The sequence below is a fragment of the Zonotrichia leucophrys genome, chromosome Z (genome assembly GCF_028769735.1).
Source record: "Zonotrichia leucophrys gambelii isolate GWCS_2022_RI chromosome Z, RI_Zleu_2.0, whole genome shotgun sequence".
In the NCBI taxonomy this organism is placed as follows: domain Eukaryota; kingdom Metazoa; phylum Chordata; class Aves; order Passeriformes; family Passerellidae; genus Zonotrichia; species Zonotrichia leucophrys.
The window spans coordinates 63682187-63704895 of NC_088200.1; the positions used below are offsets into that span (position 1 = coordinate 63682187).

The window sequence follows — 22709 nt, forward strand, 5'->3', positions numbered from 1 at the left end:
TGCAGGGCAGAGGTAAATTAGTTTTATAATAGAATTCAACTGCCTTACCTCATCAGTATCTGAAGGGAGGGTGCCAAGAGCTTTATTCAGGCTCTTCTCAATGATACCAAGCAACAGGTCAAGAAGCAATGGGCAAAACTGATGAACAGGATTTCCCACTCAAATATGAAGAAGAACTTTTTACTATGAGATTGACTGCACACTGGAACAGGCTGCCTAGAGGTTGCAGAGATTCCTTCACTGGAGATACTCAAGAACCATCTGGATTTAATTCTGTGCAATGTACTTTAGGACAACACTACTTGAGCAGGGAGGGTGGACCAGATGACCCAATGTGGTCCCTTCCGAACTGACCCATTCTGTGATTCTGTGAACTGTGATGAAAGCAATACAGATGTGACATTCTCAATGCAGGTCAAGCAATTTTAAACAAGCACAGGCTCTAAAAAAAATTGTTAACTTTTGTGTTTCTAAGTTAATTAAGAAATAAATCCTAAGTGTTGCAACCTTCTCAGCTTGCTCAGAAGGGTGAATGATACAGAATCTGGGCCGTTTTTTTGGCTGCCATGAATAAACGTTTTAAGAGGTTGCTCCATCTGACTTTGCAGATGCTGTCACATGAAGTGGCAGACCATGTGTGTACTCGGGCGCTTACAAAGTGGAGACATGCATCATTTTACCAATGAGCTTAAATCTTTACCAGCCAAACGCAAGCAAGGGGAAATTGACTGGCTGCAGGGATGTAGGGGGGTAGGAGAAGAGAGACAGCACGAGCATGCATGTCTGTGAGCGTACCTTTGCATAAGAAGAAAACATGCTTACCACTCGGTATGGCTGTGCAGCCTTAGTGCAATACAGAGATAATACATGTAGGTAATAAACTCATTAAAGGAAAGAAAAATTTGAGATAATAATTTATCAGGTGTAACTAAAGCTCTGTTAAACTGACTACATTACTTCTACTATTAAGCCAGCTTAGTAAATTTGGCATAGCACTTCTAGCACTGATCTACAGGGTGACATTTGCTCAACCCACCTTTTCCATTGGATATATGTGCAAAATCAACTACCAGGGAAAAAACTCACTTCAAACGTCCTACACTGATCCAGAGGAGCAGAAATAAAGAAAACACCTGGAAACTAAGTGCATTCTTGAGACAGAATTAGTTTAATTATGGACATCTTTTGAATGAGATTGAGTTATTTCTTCTAGAAAAACCTCACATTTGATCAGTATTATACAGTATTATACTGCATCAGAAAAACAAGGACTAAAAATTTGAAACAGCATTGCAGTTATATATGAAAGGCCACTGTTGTGCTAGTATGGTTTCCCCTCACAGTTTAGAATTAAGCTGTGAAAGCATCTTCTCAAGTTTTATTGCTAGTGCCATGTTTCCTTTAATCCTTAATCTTCCAGTCATGAAGGCCAGAGTTGGCTTTAATTTACCTAAAAAGAAGAAACAGAATCATCAGAATATCAAAGGAAGTGGAAAAAGCCTTTGCACAGGAGAAGGTAATGCCACCACAGTGAAGCCTTAGCATCTATACTGCTACCAAGTCCTCCTGGTACGAGCAGGGCACATTTAGGAGATGCTGCTCAGACATGTGCAGAGCACCAGCCCAATGCATTGACTGGTTCTCTCTGAAGATACACTGGCCGCTAAAATGTCGGTACCTGGTTAATAAAAGCAGTGTAACTTTTTGCACTCTTCCTGTTCACAGGATGCAGGAGTGCAGAAAAATCCAAGCAGTTCTTGCCTGCACTCTCCCCAGAGCCACAAAAAGCCCCTCCAATCCCAGATCACAGAGCGAGAAGCCTCTCTACTCCCCTGTCAGCAGAGGCTTTTCTGGGACGGCTTTTCTGGCTCTCCCGGTACCTGTGGCCCTCGACAAAGGCCTTTGTCCCTCACCTGTGAACATCTTCACAAAGTCGGCACTCGACATGCTCATGACCACGTCAGCTGTCACGGGAGCCTTTCCGAAGCCAGCGCTCCCACCCTTGGTCTTCAGGTCAATATACCAAGTGCCTCCACCATCGCCTGGACAGAGAGCGAAGCGCGGTGAGAAGGCAGCGAGCGCTGCCGCGCCCTCCCTCTCTGTCGCCCCGCCAGACGCCCACGGCCTCGTGCGTTTGCAGCGGCTCCGTGGCTGCCCGCACGCTGGCGGGGCTCTGCAAGGAGTCACCTCTGGTCCCCCGTGACGCCCCAAGCGCCGCGGGCTGGGGCCGCGGGCAGGAGAGCCCGGAGGCCGCGCTCTGCTCCCAGAGCCGCTGGCAGCTGGCGCTTCTGCCGTGGTGCCGAGAGCGCCCCGAGCGTGGCCGCAGCAGCGCCGGGACACAGGGACAGCAGCGCCCGGGGCTGCTCCAGCGGGCCTGCAGCACCAGCGTCACAGGAACTGAACAGGAGCCCGCCTGCTTCGGGACCAGCTTCCAAAGCGTTTCTGTCTGAAAACCGGGGCCTTTTGCCAGGCAAGGCTGCACAAGCGGTGGGCTTACCAGAGAGCTCAAACTGAAAGACACCCTGAGTACTTCTCACGTACTCCTCAGTCACTGCCCCTTGAATAACTCGGAACGTCTCTGCAACAGGACCCGATGGCATGGCTGCAGCAGATTCTGTCTTTGCCTTGGCCGCATCTGCTCCTTCCTGCTGGGATCTGCTTAATTTCTTCTCCTCTTTGGCAGCACCTATGAGAAAGATTACTTTTCTCTTCCAAATGCAAACCACTTTAAAAATGTATGTAGAACCATAAGCAGAGAACTCCATTTGAAAGGATTTAAGCTTCAAAGTAGGGAAAGTGGTTCTTTTACTATTTCAGTATTAACACTGATAAAGGATAATTTCTCCACCAGGAATCTGAATAGGTTTACATCGCTAAATGTAATTCTGTGATAAATTCTGATTCCTGACAGAGCAAAAGAAAAGCAAAAATAAAACCACAGCAAAATTCTAATTTTGACTGTTTACAGTTCATTACAGCCATTCACACAACAGTTTTCTAATGTAATACATACACGACTACACAACATTAAAAATAAAAAATCATTGTCTTTAATGGCCAGTGCTTTCATCTCAAAATACTTCTGTCTTGTCTATCTTTTAAAGAACATGCATATTTTTACAAATTCTTCTGCAATAACTTCTAAGGTGGAAATAAATTTACTGCTTTGATCAGTGGCTTACTTCACACCAATAAGCATGCACATTTAGAAATAAAGGAAAGCTTCTGCAATTTACAAAGCCAATCAAGTGGAACAGACCCTTAAAATGCTGTTGAAAGTCTCTTAGGTATCCTCAGTATCAAAAATACTTAGATCTGTTCTGTGAATCCCTACAGAATAACCTGCACTGGCAGCCCAAGGAACTAACACCATCTGTCCCTGGCAGAACGGTCCTAGTGTGACTGCTCAAGGAGTATTTCCACCAGAAAGGAACACTTCCAAGCTTGCCTCCTCTACCCTGGCTTTATCCCCATTTTGACACTCCTATAAAAGCAGTTCAGCACTCTTAGTTGCCCTTCAGCTTGACATAAACCAATTCTGAAAAAGAAAAAGCAATGCTTTTCTAAAAAAAATTCTACGTTTCACCCAACAGCTATTTTAAATGTGCAAATTGTGCACATTTCATGTAAGGAGCCATGGAGGATTTTTGTCATATTCTTTTGTGTAAATGAGCATATGAGCATTTTGTCATACTCTTTTGTATAAAGGCAAAGGAGATATTCCCACAAAATATGCTGTTTCTGCAAAATATGCTGTTTGCAGTCTAATTTCTTTTTCCAGCAATACTTACCTGTGACCTCCCTACTACCACAATTCAGATGATTAAAAAAGAATTCTTCAGAATAATGCACTGACTTTACACCATGGAAGTCCTGCAAGAGGTATGATTTTCTCCCCCAGTTTTAACTACGTAGTCATTTCCATAGATCTTACTCTTCAAATGAGAAAATGGTTTTTGCTAAAAAAGCTTGACTGGAGTCCAAATTCATAGGGAAAAAAAGAAAAACAGAGAGCATTCATTATTGTGACTTGAAATTAATTATGGAAATTATGGACTTGTACACATAGTGCTTTCCCTACCATATCCTTCTTGGTTCATAGCTGTAGTGTCAATTTCAACATCTAAGAAGAAGTCAGGCATCAGAGGGTGACCTAAGAGGGAGGAAAAATGTATTAATAAATCCAAGTAAATCAGATTTGCACAGTAAGAATCCATTTCATCTGAAACTACAGTCAAGTAGTACTGTATCTCAGTTTAAATTTGAAGGAAAAATGTGGCACGAAGTAACATGTTTAGAATTTTTTTCATTTAAAATCTGCCCTAGAAGGCTTCTAAGGTTGCAATGAAGAACATTGGAGAAGAAAAACAACAAAAAAATCTATCTCATTAGCTGTTAAATAGTAATAGATACATCTACAGTGCAGGTAGGTTTTCTTCTCATTAAAGAATTTCTTAATTTAATTTAATAGACATTTAATTATTAAACTCTCAGTGGATCCATATGACCTTTCTACTAAGGAATGTTCTCAAAGCTGAGGCAAAGCAACATTTTTTATAAACTAATTTAAGAACTCTAAGAAACAAAAGTGTATTAATATTCTCCATATAGTCTTCCCTCCCTCTTGAATTTATTTCTCACCTTTAAAAGATGTCTTTACCTGGTGCAATTGCATAAACATCAAAATCCTTAACTCCTTCTTCTCTCAGCAAAACTTCATCAATAATGAAGTTCCCAGTGAAAGTTTTTGGTTTTGTCAAAATGCAATATGCAGCATCTGCCAGGATGTCCGTTTTCCTGCACTGTTTTTCTATTCCAGCTCCTCCCAGCATATCCATAGCAGCTGTATGTATGGCTAGAAAGTTTGGAGGGCAAGAAAACAAAGCTTTAACACTGATGACATGGAATTCTCATTTCTTTCACAGGTAAACAAACTTTACCTTCCTTTCAGGCAAAAGGAAACTCTAGAAGACAGAAGCTGTGAAATACTTCCAACCAATAAATAATTCTTTACAAGCAACAGTAAAAATCCATGAAACTATCACAGGAATAAAAATGCCAGAACATTTTCTGATAGTCACATCATTCTATGTATTTGTCAGCCCACCAGTTTTCCACTAGTTGTTCAGGACATGAAAAACTAACAGGACAACAGTTTTCCTGAAAGTGAATGTATGACACATCAGTTATGAAGAGGAATTAGCTTTGGTGATTATCACACTCAAAGTCTTGATGCTTAATTTTAGTCTTTTGATAACTCCCATGAGCTACTAAAGTGCTTCTCCTAAGTTAATAAACCAAATAACAAAACCCTCACATGACTTGTTCAGTATTTCACAGAAAGGCTGTGTTAGACCTAAGAATAAAATCCACATCTCCTAGGCTTCTGATTCTTTTATTAAGCAATTCTGTTACTTCTGCGCCGTTCTACTAGTCTTCTTTACATTTCTCTCATTGGATCTACTAAAACTGTGGCATGCTGCTCTCCAAGTCTGTGATTTGCTCTTGCAGGCTGAGGTATCCACTCCATTTTTTTTCTTTCTATTCCATGGAAAAGCTATCAGGTTGCAACTTTTGATATTTGCCATCTTACTGTTTTTCCCACATATGTTCTGCTTCATTAGTTTTTCCCATCTGCTGTTTAAAACTCAACACTCTGCCCTCAAGTTTTGAGGCAGATTCACAAATCCTTTCCTACATATCAGGCCAGAACATCAGGGAAGCAGAAGGATAAATCTTGAAGGATAAGTTTTTGTCTTCCTTGTAGTGCTTCCATTCCACACAAAGTAACAGCAATTTTGGTACAGAAATGATCACAACATTCCGTAAATAGCAAAAAAATAGGCACTGGGCAGGACACATGTATCTGAACAGGATCATTCATTCACCTTTCAAAGTACATACTGGGAAAAAGGACCAAAATCTTAAGCACTGGCCTGAGAGCTCCTGTCCAGGTGTACCCTAGGAGAGTGCAGACGTGTGTAGATGTCCCTATTGACTTCATTACATTAGTTTTCTGTGATGAGAATTAGCTTCTAGGTTTCATTTACTGTTAAGTAACCTCAGTTCAACTGATGATCAGCTACAGTATTCAAGCAGAGAAATTTGGCTGATTTTGTCTGAAATAGTTAAGTTTTTCTCACATTTCTCACCTAAGAAAAAGTAGATCAGAGAGTTACAGTTCCTACTAAAGGCTGAAAGGAGCCTGCAATTCCTAACAGCAGAACGTTGAAAAGTGTCTGTGTACAAACACATCTTAAACAGGAGCACCATCCTCAGAAGAGGATCTTGGTTCATATTTTTATCTCCTCTTCCTTCTTCCTTCCTTGCACTTGTTAAGGAAATAAACACTGTTGTAATGTTTTCTAACACAATAACTGGGCATACACCACTAAGGGGCAGGATTACCCTCTGTATGGTATTGATTTTAACACTCTGTATAATTTCTGCCCATAAATATATCTGGGGAAAGAGACTGACCTCCTTGGCAAACAGCTGGCCAAACCTCCAACAGCAGTCCTTATCCTCACTGACCCACACAAAGCAAATTGAAGCTAATACAACATGGGAGCATTGAGCTATTTTTCTTCCAGAGAGCTCTTTAATTTCTTGTCATTTGCAATCAGATGGTTCTGTGAACAGCTCTTCACAGAATTGCACTGTGCCAAAACTTCTAGGAATAGGCCTTTTAAAAATTATTTCTGCATGTACAGAGGTATCTATCTTGTCAGTGCGCTCCCCTTGTCTAACTAGCAAGGAATTCTAAAAAGTACTACATACACAGATGTTCAATACCCACTCATTAAAGCATACAATTATTTTTGTGATTCTGTCCAAACCAAAACACTGGCTGCATCAGAAAACGCACAGGCAAGCCGAACACCACACACACGCTTCAACTGTGTGGTTTTAAACTAGATGAAGATGAGTTTAGATCAAAGTGACAACAATCTAGTGAGAACTACAATGAAAACCAGAACTCATGCAGGATGAAGAAATAAAAGAACTGCTCATAACATATATATAAGAACATAACATATATTAAAGAAGATAACACATAAAAGAGCTGCTTGAATCTATTCCAGAAGAAGTCTGAAGTATATTCAGAGTCAAATAAAATAAGCTTTAGCAGAAAAAATACAGAAAGTCAGTATTTCAGTAATACTAAAAAAAAAAGAATTAAAAAAATACCTGTTTTAGGCCATAAAGCATTGACAGCAACTTCTCCTCTAAACTCTTCTGCCATTCCCAAGACACACATGGACATCCCATATTTAGAAATGGTATAAGCTAAGACAAGAAGTGAAAAAATAGAAAAGTTTAGACTCTATGTAAAATCTAATTTTAAGAGGAATATAAAACAGATAATTGGCTCATATGGAAAATTCAGAGCTTTCAGAAAAAACAGCACTTTCCTAGAGTTAAAATCTCTCCCTTCTACCTGCCATCTCCATCTCTATAAACTGTAGTCTGTCATCTTTTCACTGCAAACAAAATGAAAACTACACATGTTCTGCCAAAAAGAAAGCTGAAGCCTACCTGCATGGTGGATTTTGTCATGCTTTTTATGCAGGCTACACTGACAAGAGTGATCAATTTTTTTTAAGATGCCTAAGGCATAGCAGCTGTTAAGAACCAAACTAGAATCCAATAGACAAAAAAAGTGAGGAACAGGAGTTCTATATCCTTGTTACCTATCTACTGTGAGAATGGAAACTTGGGAAAAGAACTGGAACTTGCTGAAGTTTAACATGACAAGTGTCCAAAATGGAAAGGGTTTGCTACAGTTTTAAAATGAGCAACACTAATTTCAAGACAATATGGAGCTCTTTTTCAATCTCAAAATAATTTCTATACTAAAAGATAACACTGAGTTTTATCCATACTAAAAAAAACCAGGAAGATGAATCAGTAAGAAAATAAATTTTGTGTTTCTGTCTCTATTTGGAGCAGAAAATATATAATCCTAACAATTCCCACAGAAAAATCACAGACTTACCCTGAAAACAAAAAGCATGGATGATGCCTTGAAACCTGCCCTACATTTTCCCACAAAACAATTTCTTGTAGGTCAGGTACAAAATGCTGCGAGGAACCATTAGTGCCAGTCTGTATGCAAAGGATATAAGACCTGGCATTCTGCACTAGCACTACTGCACACTTCACCAGGTACTTACTTGTTTCTCACAAAATACCAACAAAGGCTCTGAAAGCTACTCACCACAATGATTTTTGAACCACATGGGATTCAGATTCATCGGTGGACTAAGGTTCAGGATATGGGGGTTCTTACTCTTCCTCAAGTGGGGAAGACATGCTTTAGACCTGAAAGATAGATTCAGACAAATCAGTTGCCTCTTATTTTATGGAACACCTATAATTACAGTAAAAACAATACTAGTAGACCAGTATTTTCACAACAGACCAAGACAAAGCCTCTTCTCATATCAAGTATTTAACTGATGTAAAGAACAACAACAACAAAAAAAAAAACTGTCAAAGATCACTAATCTCAGGCCTAGTACTCATTCCTGCAAATTGGACCACATTTTCAAATCAGTGCATCAGTTTTGACTGAAGCTAATTTTCCAGATACTCAGAAGCCATAATCTCCTTATATGCTATTACAAATATTCCAAAGAAAACTGAAACCCTATTCTCTTTTAAGAGATTTCTACTTTGAATTCACACATCTCTGTAAATTGGAACTTCTGTTTTACAGAAACTGTCTTTTGACTTCACTTCTAGCACTAGGGCACATGTTTATATTTTATCTCTGCCTGAGAATTTTTAATCAAGCTTCACAGGGTGAAAACATCACCACATTAGTGACCAACAGTTCAAAAATTCCAACAGGACCCACGCAGACTGTCAGCCACAAAGGGAACAACTTCACCACCTTCAACAGCAAAATCACCATAGTAGTAGTAAAGTAAATGATTTACCACCTCCTTAACTGTCTTGGGTCTCATCTCTTTTCAGTGGAAGGTTCACTAACAGATGCCTCAATTTCTTAATGCATAGGAACCAAGAAACTTAGCTGCCATAATGGAAGCTTGGTACAATAAATCCTATGACTCAATTGCAGCCATTGATGGCTACAGCCTGATCAGAAGGGACAAGGGAGAAAGGAGGGATGGAGGGTTGCCCTCTACTTCAACAAGTGCATTGAGTGTGATGAGCCATCTCTGAAGAACAACCTGTGAACTGAAGAACAACAACAATGAGCAGGTAAAAGGCTGTGGGTAAGAAACAGAGACTGAAGCAACAAAGGGAATCTTGTGGTTGGTGTCACTACAGGTCTCTGACCAAGAGTAGCCTATTGATGAGACCTTCTTGCTCCAGCTACAGGAAGGATTATACTTAGGGACTCTTGTCCTACTAGGAGATTTCAGACACCCCAGTGTCTGAAGGAAAAGTAGCAAAACAAACTGTAGGCAACCCAAGAGATTCCTGGAATGCATGGAGCATAACTCCTTGATCCAGGTAATAACCCTACCAGAAGGGATGCCATTCTGGACCTGATGGTCACAAACCTAAGTGAGCTAATCAGGGACATCACGACAGGAGACAGCTGGGGCTGCAGTGATCATGTACTGATGGACTTCACAGTTTGGAGGGAAATGGGGCAGGCAAAGAGCAAAGTCAGGGCCCAGAGCTTCAGAAGAGCAAAATTCCAGTTCTTCAATGAGTTAGTCAGCAGGAACGCTGCCTTCAGAAACAAGGGAGCAGAACAGAACTGGCAGATCTTTAAGAACACCTTCCACAGAGCACAAGAGCTAGTGACCCAATGGCAAAAAAACTGGCAAGGAAGGCAAGAGACTGGAATAGAAGAGTACAAGAACTGCTGGTCAAATTAAAGGACAAGAAACAAATGCATACCAGTGGAGACAGGGAAAAAGTATCCTGTGAAGAATATACAGACTTGTTGTACACATTCGGGGTGAGGAAAGCTAAAGTGAAACTGGAACTGAACTTTACAAGGGATGCAAAGAATAACAAAAAGGGCTTCTACAGCTCTGTCAGTCAGCAAAGGAAAGCAAAGAAAGTGTATACAGATACATCCTGGGATAAGCAAGGCTGGAACACTGGTAGCAGCTAATGCAAGAAGGCTGAGGGGCTCAACTTTTTTGCCTCAGTCTTCAATGGCAACTTCTCTTCCCACACCTGTTAAGTAGATGGACAGAAGGATGGGGATTTGGAGAGCAAAGTGTTTCCCACTTTAAGTGAGGATGAGGACTCTGACCATGAGGAGCCTGAACATACACAAGTCCTTGGGGCCTGATGACATGCACCTCACAGTCCTGAGAGAATAGTTTGCCAAGCCACTCCCCATATTTGAAAAATTGTGGAATCAGGTGAAGACCCAAGTGTCTGGAAAAAGGGAAACATACCAATATTTAAAAAGGGTGGACAGGAGAACCCCGGCAACTACTAACCTGTCAGCCTCACCTCCGTGCCTGGGAAGATCTTGGAACAGATCCTCCTAGAATCGGGAGGTGATCCTAGGACAGGGAGGTGATTTGGGACAGTCAGAAGGTCTTCATCAGGGGCAAGTCCTCCCTGATCAACCAAAAGGCTTTCTATGACAGAAGGACTACACCAGAGGTCAAGGACAGCACTACAGGTGTCATTTAGTCTGTATAGCTTTAGAGAAGGTTCCTCATAACATCCTTTTATGTAATTTGAGAAGATTTAATGGGCAGACTGTTCAGTGGATAAAAAATTGGTTGGACAGTGGCATCCAGAGGGTAGTGGATGGATCATTGGATCAGAATCCTGATGGACATCAGTGACAGGTGTCTCTCATGGGTGGGTATTGGGACCAGTGTTAGTCCATGTCTCCATCAATGACACAGATGAAGGGATCAAGTGCACCCTCAGCAAATTTGCAGATGATCCCAAACTGAGTGGTGCTGTAGACACCACTAAAGGTCAGTATGCCATCCAGAGGAACCTGGACAAGTTTGAGACGTGAGCACATGGGGATCTCATGAGGCTTAACAAGACCAAGAACAGGTGCTGCACCTGGGTCAGGACACTCCCAGTATCAGCACAGGCTGGGGGATGAATGGATGGCTTTAAATTGAAAGAGGGTGGGTTGAGATTAGATATTAGGAAGAAATTCTTTACTCTAAGAGTGGTAAGGCATTGGAACATGTTGCCTAAGAAACTGTAGATTCCCCACCCATTGAAGTGTTCAAGGCCAGGCTGGATAGGCTCAGAGCAACCTGGTATATGGGAGATACCTCTGCTCATGGTGGAGGCTTGGAAGCAGACAGTTTTAAGGCCTCTTCCAGCCCTTGGAAATAGACAATGTTTTAAGCTTTCTTTCAGCCCAATCCATTCCATGATTTAACAATTCCATGATCCTATGTCAACAGGTATACTCTGTAAGCTGGGGAATCTTTCCTAGTACCACCCCTACACAGGCAAAAATCCACACAGTTTTTTATAAGCTATTGAAATTTTCTGAACATTAAACTGAAAGTAGGTCTCTACAAATTACAATCAGATTTAACATACAAAGCAATGAGAAAAAAGGGCAAAAATGCTTCACTAGGTTTTCTCAAAATGCTTCACTAGGTTTTCTCAATTGAGAATTACAAAAACAATGACAAAGACCATTCCCTTGAGAGGCGCTGATTTTTCTTATGCTTTTCCCCTTCCAGCACACAGAACCTGATTTTTAATCTTTTCAAGGTAGAACAGGACCAAAAATACAGTTTAAGAATTCCCCATTAATTTGGAATAGCTAGATGCAGCATCAAGAAAATCACTGCTGCTATTGGATGGGGAGGAGAAGATGGAACTTGCTACAACAATACAGTTGAATCCATTCAGCAATTTATGAAGAGCTGGGAACCAGACTGATCTGCGGAAAGGAGAATGACAATCAATCTGTTCTAGACAGGAGGATTGGACTAGATGACCTTTAAAAGTGCCTTGTAACCCAAACTATTCTACAATTCTGTGGTGATACTTTGATACAAAGCTTTCTGATCACACCAAGCAACATCTGGATTTAGAGAATCTCCATCATCTTACAGGCTTTTTTATAAACCCTGTGAAAATCCAAGTCTTCATTTTAAGACAGTGATTTAAATGACATCCTGAAAATGTAATGATGATTCAACCTGTTAAATCCACCTCCTAGCATGTGCAAAATAAGGAACCCAGGAATTGTGAAATCAAATCTTAGTATGTTCATTCAAATAAACAATAGAATTGATAAGCTGAAAGTAGGTGGAGAACACTTTGGATCATGAAGTTACAAGTTCAACACTTCACTTTTAAGTATGCTGAGTTTTACAACATTTCTCAAGATGAGAAAGAAGCTTATGAGAAGAAAACTGACAAGTAAGATATTGACTTGATGTATGCAAAAATGTAGTCATTTTGCTTGAAATGAAACAGCACCAACATTTAACAAAGCCAGGCTGAAGCTTCCTTTGAAACAAATTACTTTTTTCTTCCTACATGCATGGAGGGGCTTGTGAACATTTAATGACTTCATTTAATAACGTTTCTGTTTACTCCAACTAGCAAATAATTCTTGGAAACATTAATTCAAATCAGTTGACCAATAACTGAGCAATTTCCTGTGAGTACATGCAGAATATCTGCACTCAAATTCTAGTACAGCAAGACAGCTACAGAATTTCTCAGAAAAACTGAAATAACATCATACATTCTGTTACAATTGCTTTGCTTCCTTCTCTCAGCACTTACGTAAGATAGGTTCCTCGTACATTGACATCCATCATGAGGTTGACCTTCTTCGTTGCTGTTTCCAAAGTGCCCGTCAAAGAGATGGCGCTTGCATTATTCACCAAAATATCAATCCCTGGTTTTAAAGTAAGCCATTACACATTAGCATTTAAAGAAAAAAAAAAAAAAAAAACATGAGTAAGGCAGGCAGTGCTTTTTTCTCTTTGTTTGAACAATCTGCCTGTTAATGCCTGCCTTCCCCCACACCTTAACTTACCTCCAAAAGTCTTAACAGCTTTCTCCACAGCATTAATGATTTGCTGTTCTTCTCTCACATTAACAATGCATGGCAAAGCCTTTCCTCCAGCTGCTTCAACTGCACAATTAAAAAATTAAACATTTAAAAATTTGCTCTCAGATGGGACAACTAACATAAACTTCTGAGAACCTCTCAAGCAATGACAACTTCAAGATGGCACTGAAAATCACACTCTCATATTGTGACCTTTTAACACATCATATGAGGAACAGGGAAGCCAAAACAGTATCTTAGCACTGCAAATGTTTATTTCATACATCTCAAGTATGCATACATATTGCATACATCTCAAGTATGCAAGCAGCATAGCATTTTTACATTTATATATATACATCCATCTTCGTTACTGTAGCATTACAGCATTCCTGGGAGGCAAGAGAAGCACTAAGCATATTTTAGTAAAGGTGAACTCGAACTAAGAGTCTATGCATTTTTCCACTCAGGTACAGTAATTAAGCAAGGGTATACACTCAGCCAAGTACCTTCACTTGTTACAACTTACTTTCTTGTGCAGCAGTGTAGATAGTCCCTGGAAGAGTAGGATGGGGCTCAGCTGTCTTGGCAGCTATCACAATGTTGGCACCGTCCTTGGCAGCTTTCAAAGCAATGGCCTTGCCAATGCCCCGGCTCGCGCCTGTGATGAAGAGAGTGCATCCTGCCAGTTTCCTAAAGGTGAAGGGGAAAGTGGACAGTAAAGAAGAGAAGAATAAAGCAGAAACTGTTAATCATTTGACTTTTATCAGACTCTAAGGGCAAATGTAATTAGCACAGTCTCCCAGCCAGAAAAACGCCTTCATCCTTTTACTAAGAAAACAGCCCGAAGAACACAAAAGGGATGGTTACAGCTACAGAGAAGTGCACTGATGTAAGACCACGTCCCAAGTTTGCAAACACTACAAAGAAAGTTACCCAGTTACATTTCTCCCTTTTTGTAAAAAGATCCAACACACTGTATCACAACAGAGCTGCTATGTTCTCAGCAATGGAAAAGAAGTAATTTGTAAAAACAAAATGCCAGTTTCCAACAAGACAACACACCTACACAGATCTCTGAATTCTATTAATCACAATGCTCTAAATACAAAAAACTGATGTCTCAATGGGGTATAAATTCTGGAACCACAGCACCATATGCAAATGCCAAAAGCTTTATTTTCAGAAATGGCAATTTTTCTCCTAAATTTTTCTCCATACTCAACAGCTTCCCAGTAACTGTGTGTAGTCCAGTGGATCCTTCCATAAACAGGTCCAATCATCTGAAAGAAACTATCAAGTTTTAAAGCTTAAGAAGGATGTCTGGCTAACACAGTATCCCTGATTTTTTGGAAAGACAAATATCAACTCCACAAACATATTCAATGATAAAGTCTTTTAGACAACAGGTTTGCATATGAAGGAATGTGAGTTTCAGTGCTTTACATAAGGGTCTTGTTTCTTTATGTAACGCTGTAGAAAAACGCAGGAGGTTCAGGATTTTAACTTCAGTTGAAGAATTCATATAAACTATGTGCAACAGCAACTTCAATTTTTGCTCGCATCACAGAAGTCACACCATAAATGTTACAAAAGCTTACACTCTGAGCTTCCATTAATTTTCCTTTCAGATTGGGCCAAACTTAGTATTGTTTCTCCCCATCCGGTTTCAGGTATGTTTTTCCCCCTCTAATCTGAGCACATCTATCACTTAAATGCTCTCTAGGAGGATGTTTGCTTTCAAAAGGCAGAAAATTGGAATGGGGCAGAAAGGGGGAGACGCCTCTTCCCCCGAAGAGGCAAGGCTAGGTAGGCATCTACAGGATCTCAGAAAGTCAACCATGTCCAGAAGATGTCATTTCAAACAGCTTTTATCTACAAAATCTTAGAGTCTTAGAAAGGCACAGGAAGAAAAATATCCAAACAGAAGAGTGAACCACAAAAATCTACTGATATGAGCTCAGTCACATACACAGTGAGGAAAGGTAAACTGTGGAACACATAGTCAAAGTGTAAAAGCCAGTGAAGTAAGGTCAGAATCTAGTTTCTATCTCCTTCAACCAATCAATATGAGGTCAGCATAATTCACCTTAGTCAGAGAAGAGGCAAATGGACCCCCTGGAAGAGGGGTCCAGCAGGAGGCAGCTCTGGAGGAGAAAAGAGCAGAGAAAAGCTGATAGGGCTTTAAGCCCTGCCTGCGGCTGGAGTGATCTACTCAGGAAGACAAGAAAGTGTACCAGAGACAAGCAGGACTATGCAGGGAACTTAGCTTCCAAGAAAAGTGTCATACAGGGAGTGGGTGCAAAGACAGGCCACAAAGAAGGAATTAGAAACACTGCCAGGGCACATTGGGGTGGTGCCAGTAAAATCAAAGTTCACCTGCAGCAGAAGCTTGTGAAGGACATCAAAAGCTCAGAGACTTCTGCTACACTGGTAGGGATAGCAGGCCCTTTGCTTAAGAGAGTGGGTGAATGCAAGTCTTTCAACACTGTCAGAGTATTTTTGCTTCATATTTAAGACATGATGCCATAATCTGAATGCATGTGCAAAATGACAGGTAAAAAACTAGTTGGTTAGTCAGGGTCAGAGGGTGGTGGTTAGTTAGTCATATTCGCAAGACTAAGGATTTCTTTCTTAATTCACTTAGCAGCCCATTAGTTTAAAGTTCATAAAGAACATCTGCCTGGCTAAAATATCTTATGATCTGTATTGTGAAGGTCACATCTGCATCACTTCCATTAAGAGATTAATTCTGCTAATAAGACAGAAAACATCAAATGAACATCTGTGCCCTACAATCTTGGAAAACAAGATCGGTTCCTTTCCCACCACAGATGACTGCCAATAAAGACCTTCAGGTCACATCAGGGACACTTTTAATGACTTACATAGATGCTAAGAATTTAATAATCCTCTTTATAACACACAGGAACTAATAATAACTTATCTTCCCAGCTGTTATCTGAAAAGCCAAAAGGCAGAAAACACCGCTAAATTAAGATCCTATACAGGAAGAAAATTTGGCTGCCAGGTAAGACAGTAGTAGAAGACTATAACACTAAACAACAATAACAAAAATAATAACAAAAATAGCAACAACAACAATACTAATAGTAATAAGTAATTATACTTTAATAAAAATGTTCCATATGAAATTACTGATACACTGCCTAATTTACATTAAACTCCTCCAGTAACTGCTTCCCTTGCATAAGGCACCGTTCAAGTCCCCTGTACGACCCGCACTGCTCGTCCTAGGGCTCCGGTGCTGCCCGGGCCCCTCGGACACGCGTGTCCTCCGCCACAGCTCCTCGCCCTCGGCCGCTGCGAGTCCTGCTCGTCCCGCACGGCGACGGCGCTCAGGGTGTCCCGCGAAACCCCGGCGGCCCCGGCCGCAGCCCGCCCGCCCCGAGAGCCCCTGGCGGGCGGCGCAGCCCCGTCCCGGCGCGGCGGGGACACCTTACCCGGTGTTGGGCAGCATGGCGGCGCGGGCGGCCAGGCCGGGCCGGGGCAGGGGCAGGGGCAGGTCCCGAGCCGCTCCGCTGCGCAGCCGCCGCGGCCGCTCGGGGCGGGGTCGGGGCCGCTCCGCCGCCGGGCCCTGCCGCTCTGCCCAGGGGCTGGGGCACAGCGCGGGTGCCAGGCTCGGGCTGCGAGCTCACCTGAGACTGGAGAAAGGCCTACGCGGGATGAAGAGTGGATCTGGAAGGCTTTCCGTATCCTTTCGCTCTCCCGTCATGTGTATGAAATTTTGCTTTGGTCTCCTGCCAATTGCACTCAAATCACTGGAGCTTTGCCTCCATCTCATCTTCTGGAGTGCTGTGTCCAGTTCGGGGCTCCTCAGGACAAGAGAGACAGGGAGCTACTGGAGTCAGCGAGGTGGGGGAGCACTAAGGCGATTTGGGGCCTGGAGCCCTTCTCTTCTGAGGGCAGACTGCTGGAGCTGGGCCTGTTAGTCCAGAGATGAGTGCGAGGGGATCTCCTTAATGCATATGCGTATCTCTAAGCTGGATGCCAAGACGGTGGTGCCAGACTCTTTTCAGTGGTGCCCAGAGACAGAATACGGAGCAGTGGCCATAAACTAAACTACAAGAATTCCACTGAAACATGACAACTTCTTTGTGTTGAGGGTGGCACAGCACTGGAACAGGCTGCCCATGGAGGCTGTGTCATGTGCCCTAGGTCACCGTGCCTTGACAGGGTGGTTGGAGTAGATAATCTCCAAAAGTCGCTTTCAACTCTAATGATTTTGTGATTCCCTGTTTATTAGATAGCCTGAAGTAGGATCCTGTGTCTTTGTTCACCCAGCCACACCTATCCTGTCCTTCATCCTTTCCACTAGTACCTCTCTTATTTCACAATAACTTCAAGGTCATACCTCTCCTCTGTGCCCTGCATGTATAACTTTTCCTTGTCCTCCCTCTGTTGCCCAAAGAAAACTCTGACTTCCTCCCGTGCTTGCCATGCTGACCACCTGTTACTGTGGTTAGCAAATCTTCCACCAGGTTCCACCTTTGGCTTGTCTTTCCTCCTTCAGCTCTCACAGAGATTCTGTGCAGCACCTTGAGAAGGCTTCAGGTTTCACAGAGAGCTGATGGCAGAAGGGGAAATCACCTGGTAGATCTGAACCTGCTGGAAGAATTGTGACAGATGGTTTTACTGACTTCAACAGAAATCAAAGTGAGCCCTGAGCAGATGAACTAGCCTGTGTATTAATATAATGGTGGTTGTTGGTTCCCTTCACTGCAGTTCACAGTGTTGCAGGGCTGCAGACTCCTGCATGACTGAGGTGAGAGCAGGCTAAAGGGGTCAAGGGCTGTCTGAACACTTTGTAACCTCCATAAATAACGTCTCCCATACCACCTGCTTTGCCAGGGTTGACATCCAGAGCAGATGGAAGTGATGTGCTTTGGTAAGACCTTCAGGCATGCTTTTCCTTCATTCTCCCTGCAGCCACTCAGCCCAAATGACCAATGCACAGCTTGACTGCGTTGGTCATTTGGCATACCCCAGCTGTAAGCCTCATGCCTGCGGTGTTCTCCATGGAAGTGAGCCGTAGTGACTGTGTGTAGAGAGCTGCCTTTCACCTACCTTCACAGGCACCTGCAGGAGAAACACCTGGGCATCACGGTTCAGCCGTCTTCCCCTTGAGTGTTTGTTTTGTTCCCTGGTTTGTTTTTTTTTTCTCTCTCCAGAATGTAATAGGGGAACTGAAGTGATGGGGCTTTTTGCTGTATCAGGAGGGTCAGTTTGGAAGGCTTTTTTAAGCATGAGGGGAAGAAGGCATTTGAACAGGCACTGCAGAAGGTGGAAGGCTCGAGCGCTGAGTTTCAGCTCACCCTGCCTCACTTCAGGAGCTGAGCAGGGGAGCACGGGTTTGCCATGGGCTGAGCACCCTTGCGTCTGTGCTTGCATCCTGTGCTCTGCTCTCTACACTGTAGAAACCCCACGGTCCTGGGGGGTAGGGGGAGGACACCCCTCTGCTCTCCGAAGTGCCCTAACCTCCGATGGTGCAGCATGCACCCGGAGCTGGCTCCTGACCCCGCAGCTACTCGCAGGAGAACGTGGAGCGCCCTTTCCTTTCAGAACGACTCCTTTAATGCCGGTGTCGGCCGTGGGCCTTTGCCTTGCGCAAGGCCGCCGTGCCGCGCTGCCGCCCCGGCTGTGCCCGCCGTCCCTGCGCTCACGGCTCTGCCGCTGCCTCCCTGCGCCGGCTGCGCCTCCGTGCGGGGCCCCGGCGGGGCTGAGCCGGCTGCAGCCCGGGAGGGCCGGGGAAATGCGGCCGTGCGGCAGGAGGTGGCGAGCAAGGTGCTAGTGAGCACCGTCAGCTGGGCCCTGAGTGTCCTGGCGACAGTGAGGTGGTCTTTCAGGCTCACAATCGCTCTGAAAACACCGTCACGTGTGCAGAAATGTTTTGGTTTTTTTTTTAGAAAAGCTTTGCTTTTGCTCTTTCAGAATTGGTTTATGTCAAGTTGAAGGGCAACTAAGAATGCTGAACTGCTTTTATAGGAGTTTCAAAATAAGGCCAGAGCAGAGGAGGCAATCTTGGAAGTGTTCCTTTCTGGTGGAAATACTCCTTGACCGGTCACGCCAGGACTGTTCTGCCAGGGACAGATGGTGTTAGTTCCTTGGGCTCCTAGTGTTGGTTATTGTGTAGAGACTCACAGAACAGATCTAAGTATTTTTGATACTGAGGATAGCTAAGAGACTTTCAACAGCATATTAAGGGGTTCTTCCGCTTGATTGGCTTTGTAAATTGCTAAAGCTTTCCTTTATTGGAAAAGCTTTCCTTTAGTGTTAAATGTGCATGTTCACTGGGATAAAGTAAAATGCTGTTCAAGTTGATGTGTTTAAACAGAATTCTCTGTATTTTACGTAGAATTGTCTAGATCTTTAGGCTCTGAGTCTTGAAACGGAATTCCCTGTCCCTTCCTTTGATCCCTGATCCAGATGGAAGTTGATGGTATCATTCTCTCCTTTAACCCCTCTTTTAAATGCAAAATGATGTTATCAAGTGGGTTAAGCAGATGTTGCTCAATGTTTATGGAAAGCTTTTGTATTTTATGACTTGCCTGGCAATTGTCTGAGAAGATGACATCTTCTTGGACACTCAACCTTAAGTTCTGCACGTCCCAAACTGAACTTTGCTTGGGACTGAGTAGGGGACATCTCCCCAAATGACCAGCAGGGACCACTAGAGACCCCGAGGAGGCCTACGCAAGTGCAGCGACACTGCATAGGGTTGCACAAGTTAAGCAATTATGCAATAGGCAGGGGTAACTGTGTATTAGATAGGCAGGTTTATGTAGATTTCAGTGTGTGAATTCTCTCACATTTTAATCCTTGATTGGCTTGATCTGTGGAAAATCTCTGCTTTGCATCTCGGGCAGAATAAACAATGTCTCCTTTCTAAACCCTTTGTCCATCTTTAGAGAGTTCTGAAAGTTGGCAATAGAAGCAGAAAATTATTTACAGTTTAGAAGCCTTTGCAGAAGAATTAATTTATTGGAGGTGCTGCCCAAGCATTCAGAGAGGAGAAGAAATTAAGCAGATCCCAGCAGGAAGGAGCAGATGCGGCCAAGGCAAAGACAGAATCTGCTGCAGCCATGCCATCGGGTCCTGTTGCAGAGACGTTCCGAGTTATTCAAGGGGCAGTGACTGAGGAGTACGTGAGAAGTACTCAGGGTGTCTTTCAGTTTGAGCTCTCTGGTAAGCCCACCGCTTGTGCAGCCTTGCCTGGCAAAAGGCCCCGGTTTTCAGACAGAAACGCTTTGGAAGCTGGTCCCGAAGCAGGCGGGCTCCTGTTCAGTTCCTGTGACGCTGGTGCTGCAGGCCCGCTGGAGCAGCCCCGGGCGCTGCTGTCCCTGTGTCCCGGCGCTGCTGCGGCCACGCTCGGGGCGCTCTCGGCACCACGGCAGAAGCGCCAGCTGCCAGCGGCTCTGGGAGCAGAGCGCGGCCTCCGGGCTCTCCTGCCCGCGGCCCCAGCCCGCGGCGCTTGGGGCGTCACGGGGGACCAGAGGTGACTCCTTGCAGAGCCCCGCCAGCGTGCGGGCAGCCACGGAGCCGCTGCAAACGCACGAGGCCGTGGGCGTCTGGCGGGGCGACAGAGAGGGAGGGCGCGGCAGCGCTCGCTGCCTTCTCACCGCGCTTCGCTCTCTGTCCAGGCGATGGTGGAGGCACTTGGTATATTGACCTGAAGACCAAGGGTGGGAGCGCTGGCTTCGGAAAGGCTCCCGTGGCAGCTGACGTGGTCATGAGCATGTCGAGTGCCGACTTTGTGAAGATGTTCACAGGTGGAGGACAAAGGCCTTTGTCGAGGGCCACAGGTACCGGGAGAGCCAGAAAAGCCGTCCCAGAAAAGCCTCTGCTGACAGGGGAGTAGAGAGGCTTCTCGCTCTGTGATCTGGGATTGGAGGGGCTTTTTGTGGCTCTGGGGAGAGTGCAGGCAAGAACTGCTTGGATTTTTCTGCACTCCTGCATCCTGTGAACAGGAAGAGTGCAAAAAGTTACACTGCTTTTATTAACCAGGTACCGACATTTTAGCAGCCAGTGTATCTTCAGAGAGAACCAGTCAATGCATTGGGCTAGTGCTCTGCACATGTCTGAGCAGCATCTCCTAAATGTGCCCTGCTCGTACCAGGAAGAGCTGATAGGAAAATAACCTGATTTGTTTCATCTCCCCTGAGAGATTGGAGCCATATGGTCTTTTCTTAGTTAAATCAGTCATAATCTAATAATTTCATTAAGTAACAGGATATTGCATCTGATGTAATTTGCTCCTCTTACAGAGTGTTTTCTCGTTCCAGAGAATGTATTTACTGATTAAGTAGTGTTGGACAGAAGACAATGTCAGAACTTTCATAATGTTAAAAATGCTACACTTCTTTTTAAGTGTGATTTCCACAAGTATCACTATTCAAAACAGCTCGAAACCTTTTTTAACACACCTCAAAATGGAGTCATAAGAGAACAGATTAATAATGAAAAAAAAAGTTATCCATTAAGTCAATAATTGTAATCAAGTCCTCAGAAATGTTTTACAGATGGATTGAAAAATAAATTCTACTTCAATTAATCTGCCTCCTCCTTTACAGCAAAGTGATTCAATATTGTAAAATATAGATAGATCCAGATATATAGAAATTCTTTATTAGTTCAGATATTGGAAGTGTGTGGGATTTAATCACAGATTCTGGTTTAGCATTTTGCCACCTGGATAAAACTAGGAAGTATATTCCAAAACAGAATTTCTAAATTCACTCAAAAACGCTACTCTAGGGATATTACTGTTTCCTGTGCGCAGCCTATAATCCAGATCGTTTTAATTTTCTGATGGTTCTGTTTGTTCATTTTAGATAAGCTAAAGCTATTCATGGCTTTCATGCCAGAAATTCTAGTATTAAAGGTGATATGATCCTAACCCTGAGTCTGGAAAAGATGCTGCTATAGTTGAATTTTGAACACTAGCAGAATACTGGTCTTTCTTATGTAACTACAATGCTATTTTAAAACACCAGTCCTCATTTTTTGCTGATGCAGCATAAGATCAATAGATTTTGTAATTGCTAAAGAAATCACAACTCAAGTTGATTATAAACCCAAGAGCAAACATGGCTTTTTAAAATAACTTTCTGTAAAGCTTCAAAAAACAATTATGTCCCAAAATTCTGGTGTTTTAAGAACAGATTTTTTAATTTTCACTTCTTTATTTCTTTCTGACTGTCCTGTGTCACTGTGAGATGCAAGCCTAAGAGACCTTTATTTCTTATCATGTTTTCTCAGATATCTAAGGAGATATGAGTTCTTATCCAATGGTTAGGGGATGCACAGCATGTTTCCTGTAAGAGCTGAAGTCAGCACTAACTTTTCCTCTCACTGGGGTCCAACACTATTTTTCTGCCCTGTACTGGTTTCACAAAGCTTGTATGAATTGACCATCCCTATCAGATGTTATTTTAAAAGGCTAATGATCTTAAGATATTGAAAAGGTCCACTGTGCACTCTTAGGACAAGACCTACAATGGATGCTATAGTAGAGGAATTATTGCAGCTATTTGTCTTCTGCAAAGGATTTTTGCATGAGGTCAAAAGTGTTTCTTTTTACTCTATTGCTCACTTCACAGATTTGGAGGCCCATAAAAATGAAATGACTAAAAATCTTGTGACTGTTTTGCTACTGTGAGTAACTGGAGAGAAAGTTACAGGTTTT

At 43.0% G+C, this 22709-nt stretch overlaps 3 protein-coding genes across 3 annotated transcripts in view; 2 read left to right on the forward strand and 1 right to left on the reverse strand.

The window, feature by feature from the left end:
* Positions 1-1145: 1145 nt before the first annotated feature.
* Positions 1146-16555, reverse strand: HSDL2 (hydroxysteroid dehydrogenase like 2). The gene is made up of 11 exons (XM_064735473.1): positions 16468-16555; positions 13533-13696; positions 12989-13087; positions 12733-12847; positions 8222-8325; positions 7192-7290; positions 4661-4855; positions 4082-4153; positions 2498-2686; positions 1914-2042; positions 1146-1450 (listed from the first exon to the last, which is right to left on the reverse strand). The coding sequence occupies exons 1-11, from the start codon at positions 16482-16484 to the stop codon at positions 1338-1340; spliced, it is 1296 nt and encodes a 431-aa protein (XP_064591543.1). The 5' UTR covers positions 16485-16555; the 3' UTR covers positions 1146-1337.
* A 56-nt stretch (positions 16556-16611) lies between these two features.
* Positions 16612-22709, forward strand: part of KIAA1958 (KIAA1958 ortholog) — an 82206-nt gene continuing 76108 nt past the window's right edge. Inside the window, exon 1 of the mRNA XM_064736931.1 lies at positions 16612-16741. The gene's annotated coding sequence lies outside the window, so the exon portion shown is untranslated. The remainder of the gene's footprint in view (positions 16742-22709) is intronic.
* Positions 19793-22709, forward strand: LOC135460190 (hydroxysteroid dehydrogenase-like protein 2). Its single transcript, XM_064736933.1, has 3 exons — positions 19793-20209; positions 20665-20793; positions 22624-22709. Exons 1-3 carry the CDS (start codon positions 20107-20109, stop codon positions 22680-22682), a joined length of 291 nt encoding a protein of 96 aa, XP_064593003.1. The 5' UTR covers positions 19793-20106; the 3' UTR covers positions 22683-22709.